Source organism: Coloeus monedula (genome assembly GCF_965178545.1).
Source record: "Coloeus monedula genome assembly, chromosome: 7".
Taxonomy (NCBI): Eukaryota; Metazoa; Chordata; class Aves; order Passeriformes; family Corvidae; genus Coloeus; species Coloeus monedula.
In genome coordinates this window covers 13,520,499-13,529,867 of record NC_138787.1, presented here as the reverse complement: position 1 = coordinate 13,529,867, position 9,369 = coordinate 13,520,499, and the positions used below count along the sequence as shown (strand labels likewise).

Genomic DNA, 9,369 nt, shown 5'->3' with positions numbered 1-9,369 from the left:
AGACTTTTTGATAAATCAAGTCACCCATGTTTGCATCTCCTGAACTCATCTCCTTCATATTCCATCTGCAACAGAAATATCCCTCTTTCTGTTAAAATGAGAACCAGTTTTTCTCTGTGGGGAATATCCAGGAACATCCCACTTGTTTATTTGTTACAGGACTCATTACATGGATTCTGGAAATAAATGTTAGATAAGAGACTACTGTTGAAATCTAGAAATTACCTTTATTTTCTAGTAAGATACTGTCTTATTGTGCTCACTCAGAAAGATCAATGTTATTAATGATTTGTAAGGAACAACTTCTTTAAACCCATATTTTACATAGAGATTTTCCCAGGACAAGTGGTATGGTGACTTTTTTCAGGTGACATCAGAAAAGGCATTCAATTGTGTTGGAGGGCTGTTATCTTTATGACTGGGTTAACAGAGTCTGGACTAACATCTCCCAACTGAGTATCAGGATGAACAGCCAAGACTATTATCAGCAGTTTTGCATTGAAGCCTTTTTTATTTGAATTGTAGCATTACAAAATTTTATCCCATGTGCTCACTGACCCCCACTGTGTTAAAGGAGGAAGGAATTGGAAAGCTCTGGGCAATCATCTGAAGTTATGATGTAAAGTCTATTTATCACCCTGATGGAAAGGATGTGTATACCTTGCATGGTACACATTTGCTCCCCAGACAGTCTTGAAGCTCCCACTGTCAGCTGTTTCCTGTGTGCATCTGTGTTTCAATTTCTTTCACTGGACACAGATGCTACCATAATCCATGCTTCTGGCATTTTGTTTTCAGACATCTGCAGTGCAATCTATCTGGGATTATTGCATAGTGTCTTTCAAAGTTGAAAGAAAGCTCAAAAAAAAAAAAAAAAGCAGCTGTCATTCATAGTAGGACACTTCATCTTGAGCTGATTGTGCTCTGTGAACCACATATGACCATCTAAAGGTTTCTAGCAGGTTTATGATGTACAGCTTAAGCTACATGCCCATCAGGGCTTTGGAAAGTAAGCATGTTTACTTTAGATGGTTCTTCAGCTGATGATTTCTGCTGCAGGCTTGTACATGAGGTAAAAGAACTTCAGAAAATCTTTGTCCTAGACACCACCTTTGTACAAAAAGGCAATCATTATTTTCTACCCTCAAAATCTGGCCAGCAAAAACAGTTCCTAATAGTTTCAGAGAGCAGGTGTTTCTGGCATTTGTTGTTGCCAGACTTGTTTCTTGTGTGTGGTGAAAGTTTCTGGATTTTTTTTTAGTTGCATGGTCATTCTACTCTTTTTCTCTTTGTTCTTAAAATATTTTTTCATATTCTTTTTATTTTAGATCTGAATGGACAGACATAACTGATCCTTTGTTCTGTTTATATGTTTATGGGAAGAAACATGAGCTATTGTTTGAAATATTCTAGTGATATCTAATGATGAGGAACAGCTGGGCTAGGTGGGATGCATGGAAAATGTCTGGAAAGTGAGTCTTAAGGAAGACCATTTTATGAAGAAAACCAGTATAGCTTCCTCATTAGACCTAGACAACAGTGAAATCCTAAGGCACATTTTATATTCTTTTTTACCCCCGGCCATATCATGGATCTGTCTCTTCTATGTGTTTGTCTGCTGTTACACACCTAGATTTTGAGTTTCCACAAGCAGCATCTATTTAACCAGCATGAAAATTCAGAATTAATTTTTTTTAAAAGTAATAACACTACTGTTATAAAGTAGTCTGCATGGTAATGATCTGTAAAACTGCTTATACTTTCTAAATTAACAATGATAATGAATTCAGGCTGGAATGTAGAGGAAATAATGTGAAACAGAAAACTACCTATTTTTCTGAAAATCCATGTGGTATGCAGACTCGGAGTAGAAGGATATAAGCTGACAAATAAAAAGCAATATCCAGACAAAAAGGAGAAATATCTTTATTTCCTCAGCAGCAAGACTTGCACCAAAATAAAGCATATCTGTTCTTGGGTATTAGAAGTCTGCTGGGCAAAATGTTTGCTAAGAACTCCATATCTAAACTTGTACCTGAGCCCAGGTTTTCTGACTCCTTAAGTCACAGAATGAACACAAAGCAGCAGATTCATCTTCTCATATCTCCTCGAAATTATTTTTATCTTTGCAACTATTCTTCATGTTGGTGGTTCACCCCAGGCATGCTGGACTGGAAGTATGAGAGATCCTATTCACTGCACAGAAATGCGCCAATCCCTGTGTTTGCGGTCCAGACTGTCCGCTGCTGAACACAGCATAGCAGAATGGATTTTCACCAGGTTGGAATCTGACCATGCACCTTCCTGCAGTCTTCCTCTTGGTTTATTATACACACATCCATTTTCTTTGTCAATATATGTACACCTTTTTTTGGTAACATTCGGTTCTCACCTCCACCCCCGCTTCATTGCAGAGGTCAGCTGCAGTAAGGAAGAGCGGGTCCCAGGGACCAGAGAGAACGCCGTGGGGGTGCGAAGAACAGAGCTGCTAGCTGGAGGCGTTGGGAGGGAGGAGAGGGGGAGCCTGAAGCTCCGCACAGCACTTGGAGCAGGGGCTGCTCGTGCATGCCTCTGCAGTAGCTGGGGACTGCCACTCCGAAACGGCTCCACTTGCAGAGCTGCCCGGGGCGCGAAGACCGGCCTGCCCCTGCTCTCAGGAGAACAAGCTGCCGCTGCTGCTGTGCAGCGTCTCCAGAGACTCTTCCGAACTTTGCTCAGGGCTGACGAATTTCAAAGTAATTTCACTCCGCGTGAAAAGTTCTTTAAAATAATTCCTAAACCCAGGTGTTTGCAGCTGTGCCCGCGTCAGGGGAGAGGTGTGTGCGCTACACCGCGGGAAACCGCGCACCCGCTCCCAGCTGCCCGGGCGGCCGTGCCCCGCCGCAGTCGCGGGACCCCGGCCCGGGAGCAGCTCTGCGCGCAGCTGGCGGCGGTCACTCCGCCGGCAGGCAGCACTTCCCTCCCGGCTGCACAGCGGGCGGCGGCACCCGCGACGGGCGCGGCGCGTCCTGCCCCGTCCCGGCGGCCCCGCGGGCAGCACATCGGACAGCGGCCGCTGCCCCGCCCGGCCCGGCCCGACCGCGCGTGCGCGGAGCCGCGCGGCTGGGGGCGGGTGCGGAAGGTGCGCGCGCGCCGCCGCCCAGCCGCCCCCGCGCTGAGGTGTCGAGGCGGTGCCGGTGTGTCCCTCACGGCGGCGGCAGGAGCCGCACGGGCGGTGCCGCTGCGGGGACCCGCCCGCCCCCGCGCTGAGGTGTCGCTGTGTCCCTCACGGCGGCGGCAGGAGCCGCACGGGCGGTGCCGCTGCGGGGACCCGCCCGCGCCGCTCCGCCCGCGCCCCCCGGGCACAGCCCGCCGGCCGTGAGGGCTGTGCCGCGCTGCCCCCCCGCCCCGGGGCGCTATGAGCCATGAAGCCGCCCGGCAGCATCTCCCTGCGGCAGCCTGGCTGCGGCGGCCGCCGCCGCCCCGCGCTCCTGCCGCTCGTCGGCCGCCTCGTCTCGCTGCTCCTGCTCCTCCATGGCTCCTCCTGCCCCCGGGCCCGCGCGGCTGCAGCGGCCGCCGGTGGGTATGGCGGGGGGGCGGGTGCGTGTGCCTGAGGTTTCTGCGGCCCCTCGGTCCCCCTCCCCCGCGATAAACCCCGGCAACATCCATTTCCCTTCAACGATTCCTTCCTCCCTTCCCGCTCCCAGCTTTGCGTACGTGTCTGTCTTGGCGTGTGTAAACCCGGGGCTCAGTTAACGTTTCCTTGGCTTGCTTGCTTACACAAAAGAGAGGTACTTGCGGTTCCCGTGCTGCAGTGTGTTGGGTAGGGATGCTGTGCGTGGAAAGACGCCGGTGAGGGATGCGACACAAAAAGCTTCGGTGGGCTTTGTATGTGTCACGGTGCATGTGGACGGGGATCCGCTCATTTGTTTGCTTGGGGTCAGATTTTCGTGTGTGCTTTGTTGTTTATTTGCGCTTGGTTTCATATAGGTGACGTGTGGAATGCTCTGAATGCAGTCTATCTGTGCATCATTGTTATTATTGTTAGTGCATTGCCGTTACATTGTAATATTATTATGTTGTTACATCGCGTTGATTGACTATCTTGAAATTTTAATGAGGAGAGACAAGATTTCATTTCAAAAGCTGCTGCTGAAGAAAAGGGCTCTTGTCAAAGTTAAAAGAGGTAGAAATCAATTCCTTTTACATAATAGGAAGTTTAGCATTCAGTGCACATGGACTCTGAATTCAGTGTGTGTTAGCAACATGGGGAGTATTCTTAGCTTTTTGTAGATTTTTTCGTTTTTTGTGAAAGACTGTAGCTATCAAAGAGGGTGTAGGGAGTAACTACATATCCATTAAATTGACGTTTTTTCTTCCTGAAGGTTGATAAGTATTAAAATATTTATAATCTATGACTACATATGAAAATGTATATGCAATTAAATAAATAATGTTCTTTCTGAAACCATTTTATGTGTGAAAAATGAACCAAATCTAGCTCAGTGAATAAGCTGTCTTTTTGTTTGCTTGAGTGATTAGTAAAATGTTAGAAAACTGCAAGCAAATATGTAGCTTTTTCATGGAAATAAACACATTCTGCCATGGAATTTATGGCTGGCATATCTTTCTTCCCCAGGCCTGCATTGGAATGAAACAGCAAGCGGTATAGAGGAAGTACTGGCAGATGAAGAGAATACATTTCAACAGAGTAACAGCAGTAACAGTAAAAATAACAGCTACAGCAATGCAATCCAGAAGGAAATCACACTGCCTTCAAGACTAATCTATTACATCAACAGAGACTCTGAGACCCCTTACCATATCCTGGATACCAGGGCAAGGCACCAGCAGAAACATGACAAGGTAGGGTAAAAAGAGGCTCATCTGCAGAATTTTCAAAACAGTGACATATGATGTGAAACTGATGTTAATCTGTAGATATTCAAGTCCTAATGGTGATCCTTACCACTATTTTTAGGAATTAAAGGAGTACATGTAATTAAACAAGAGTGTAATTTCCCTTGTGTTAACTTAAAAAATAATTATTTTGAATTTCAGCATGGTTCAGAAACTGAACTGTAGATAAAACAAATGAGAATTAGGCAAAGTTGGCTTGACTAATCAGCGCAGATTCTGATGTCTTATGGTACAACATCATCAACAAGATGTTTCTTCCAAAATAGCTCTAGACTGCAGTAGTATCTGCATGGGAGCTTCTTTGGAATCCTAAACTTGCAGCATGAGTTACTTAGCTTTGACTGTACCCTGCCCTACCTAATAAATGCAGCATTCATTTCCTGCCACTGTATGACCAGTGAAGACCACTGTAAAGTGTTACCATTTTTTGTCAAATAGTAGTACTTGAATTCTTCATTTTTAATGACAAGGTCTAATATTCCTTTTTGTATGGATGCAGCTAATAAGTTGGGCTTTTTTCCCCTGAAATTGTATGGAGTTGAAAAAGCTTTGGTTTTGTGGAATAACTTTGTGAAGAATTAAACAGAAAAAAGACAAAGAAAATGGATGTGTGTATAATAAACCAAGAGGAAGACTGCAGGGAGGTGCATGGTCTAAACGATATCACTTAGTAGCCTTTGAATTTATTTCATCCTATTTTTCTAAACATTTATTTAAAAAATTAATTTCTTCCTGTGGGGTAAAAGGTAAGGTGAAGGTTTGACTATAAACAGATTACCATGGTATGGAAGAGACAACAAAGCAAATCAGTGTGTATAATATTACTGAGGGACTTATCTATTATGGAGTTCCTACCTATTGAATAGCATTTCTCTTGAAATTTTAGACAGTGAATTTAATACATGTTATATATGCTTATGTTGATATTGATTATGTGCCATTTCAGATGTGAAATTAATAAGAAGGCACTGAATAATGTTTGGGGGGAAAAAAAGTTGAGATAGCTGTATAGTTTTGATGTTTTAATAGGAAGAAAGGTTGCTTCCTAGCTTATTGAACGTGTGTATGCTTTTGGATGCATCTCAATACACCAATATGTTATGGTTGGCAAAGGAAAGCTTTTTGATTGTTGGAAACTGGAGCTACTTAAGAGAACACTGCATTCAGAACTAATACTCTTTCAAGTGAGACCACTCTTTCAACTACACTTAAAACACTAGGATCTTGCTGTTCGTGTCTTTGGAAAGGGGTGTGGGAAGAAAGGGACTTACAAGTGCTTGCAGACTTGCCTTTGGGAATAATACTTCCTCCATGTTGCTTGCTGTATGTGGGGTTTTTTTGAAATCCATGGAGGACAATGTCCACCAATCTCTACGTTTACCCAGCACTGCCCGCAAGAACGTTGCTGTTGTTGCCTATCCTTCCTATGCCCTGCCTTGTGTCTACATGTTGGAGTAAAGCTCTGCAGAAATCAGTGCTGACAGAATTGGTATTGATTTCCTTGGGCATGCTTGCTGCTGAGTATTGTGTAAAGTGGATCTTCTTTGTACCCACTGTGTCCCTTTTAACCACAGGGAATGATAATGCTGCAGTTTTTCCCACAGAAGGGTTCCTTAATCCTGGGTCTTCATGGAGAGGGACTTTATGTTGACTTCATTCTTCTGGCATGAAATTTCTGTTGTTTTATATTTATTGTTTACATCTAATTGAAGGAAAGAGTTGATTATATTCATTGTCTGGATGGATTTTTTTTATGTCTTGTTTCCAGATCATCATACCCAACACCCTCACCCCATTTTACATCTTGTGTCTTTCCTTGCATGAAACAATTTCTTTGCCCTTTCATCTACTTTACCAATAGCTAAAATATTTGTTATTACATTATTTTGTTCTGTTTAACATTTGCTGTAATCTTCTCTGTAGAGCAATAATTGGGGGCAGGGGGAGTCTGGAAGATGTAAAAGAAAAACAAGCCATAAACAAAACAATGCAATTGGTTGTGGAAGATACACAAGGGTTGGTTTTGACTTAGGGGGGAGATTTTTTTTGGTACTGGCTTTTATCCTTCCCCAGAATTAAAATAAATGCTGTATTGTAATAAATCCTATTTGTGAGATTTTGATATCTCCCACACTGGTAATAAAGAGAAGTAGCTAAAATACCTTTATAATTAGGTAAAGAAAGACATCTGTATTTAGGATTTTTTTTTTTTAAACACCATGTGAAAAAAGTTAAGACAGCTTTATATATGTATAAAGTGGAAAATGTTGAGGAAAAATTTTTTTTGTTGTTCTTGGAACTATACATTTTAACCTGTATTTTCGTGTCAACCTTAATATAGGATTTATAGGCATATGATGTGGGTGTAGTCCCTAACTTTGATACTATTCAGTAGACTCCTTTCTGTGGAACTTCACTATAGTGGTCAGAATAATGTAATATGGCCAGTCTGTGGGATTATGCCTGAATGCCTCAGAAATGCTGAGTCACTATAAAGAGAGGGTGAGACTAGAAGAAATGGTGTGCATGTAGGAAGAAAGAGGTAAAGCTGGAGAAATGCAATTATGTAAAATTATTTAAAATACTTTTTTAAGTCATGTCCCAAAAGTAAGGGGCTGCAACCTTCTTCATGAAATGTTGGTAGAAATTAAACATTGGAGAGAAAACAGAGAATAAAAAATTTAAATAATAAGTTACTTTCTTAGCACTGATTCTCTCTATCCCCTTTTGGTGAAATGTCATCATATTGAGAAGGTGCATGTGATTAAGACCCTCTCTCACTCCTTCTTCTTGGAAAAAGCTTTTTAATCACTGTTAATATAAAGAAATGGTCACCATAGTTTTGACAAAGTGATCTATCTCCAAGGGGGACAGAGTTCTAGTATATAATCTTTTTTAGCTTTGTGCTCTAAAAAAAGCAGGTTTTAAATACTTGATGCTTGAAGACTAAAATCTGTATACCTGTTTCCTCATAGTCGAATTAAAGCTAGCTGGTTTTGAGTTCTTCTGAAGTTATTTTTAGTGCAAAATGCTCAAAAATGAGCATCTATTTATAAAAACACATTAAAGAAGCTCGCAGGAATCCTTAAACTTGATGAGGAGGTCTGAGTCACCTGTGTTCTGTCTTTGTAAACTTCTGCAGGTGGAGGTAGTGTTTTGAAGGAACTGATAATCTCTTTATTGAACCAGATGACTGCTTTGGTTCATTTTCACAGGCTACATACACAAGATTTTTAGAAGCTAGCAGGTAGACTGCGTGGGGCACAGCATGTCACAAAAGGCTAGGAGCAAGTCCTTACGGTGGCCAGCAGAGGGAAAAATCCTGCAATGCAAGGTGTGATCTGAACATAATAGGATTGCTGGAGAAACACAGCTCAGGGCAACCTTAGCAAATTTTGAGTGGAAAACAGCTCAAACTGGATGCATATGAAGGAAGACTGTATCTGCTGGACAGTTTCTGAATCATAAGTTTCAGGAGCTGTAAAGAAGCCCTGTCTTCATGCATAATTATAAGCTGCTAATGTAATTTTGGGGAGGAGAGAGGTGTTAAGAAAACCGTTTTGCAGATCCTAAAGAGGAAAAAAAATTAAGGAAGAGTACTTTTGACTATGAAGATGTTCCACCTTCCCCCCAAATGATTTATTTTGAGCTATTTTTCATGGAGTGGAACTCCAGGTGTTTCTGATCAGGTCAGCTGTTAGTCATTTATATAAAGAAAATACTCCTGCCAGCTGAATGCAATAATTTTTGCTATGTTGCCTTGCTTTAAAGGTTGTGATACAGTGCTCTTTTAGTCCTCTATGTAATTTTAGTATGCAGCATATGAAAGTTGAGCAGGAAAGCATCCTTAAGATGGAAGGAAAATGACTCTTTGCCATGAAGAGTAAGCGGTATTGAATAAAATGTAGGTGTTTTTTTTCTAAAAGACCAAAGGTTACAATTGGTAAACTCTTAAGAGGTGGCATCATGTGAATTCTTACTAAAATCCAGATAAAAATCCTATGCACTAGTTAGTCTTCTCTTTACTTGCCTGTTTTAGGCCATGTTTTCACTTTTAATCTCCATGTAATGAAAACTGGTCAAAATAATGAATGAAGTTCATGTGCCTAACATGTATTAGATTGTTGAAGAGTCTTTGTAGTATTCCAGCTGGCTTAGCCTTTTTTTCTTTTTTCCTGATCTTTCTGTGGTGCAGCTTCAGTTTACACTACTTGTAAATGGAAGATCGTGTGTACTTTGTATTTTTTTTTCTATTCTATGTTGAATGTATGTTAATGCAAAAGTCTTATCTTGACTCTGTGTCTTCAGTAGTTACTAACAGGAGGATTGAAATTGGTCTTCCTGTCTTTGGTTTCTGGGAGAAGGAGATTTTCCTTATGCCAACTTCAACTAGATCTAGATCTTTGTTTCTTAGCTGAAATGTGGGTCATGTTATTTCTACAACTTTTAAAATTATTTTTTTAAAATGCA

At 41.9% G+C, this 9,369-nt stretch overlaps 1 protein-coding gene across 1 annotated transcript in view; it reads left to right on the top strand.

The window, feature by feature from the left end:
- Window positions 1-3,404: 3,404 nt before the first annotated feature.
- The window catches only part of ADAM23 (ADAM metallopeptidase domain 23), a gene marked incomplete at both ends in the record, with an annotated part of 67,918 nt that continues 61,953 nt past the window's right edge, over window positions 3,405-9,369 (top strand). The window contains 2 exons of the mRNA XM_082284755.1: window positions 3,405-3,558; window positions 4,619-4,845. Of these exons, the coding sequence (XP_082140881.1) occupies window positions 3,405-3,558; window positions 4,619-4,845 (381 nt within the window). The remainder of the gene's footprint in view (window positions 3,559-4,618; window positions 4,846-9,369) is intronic.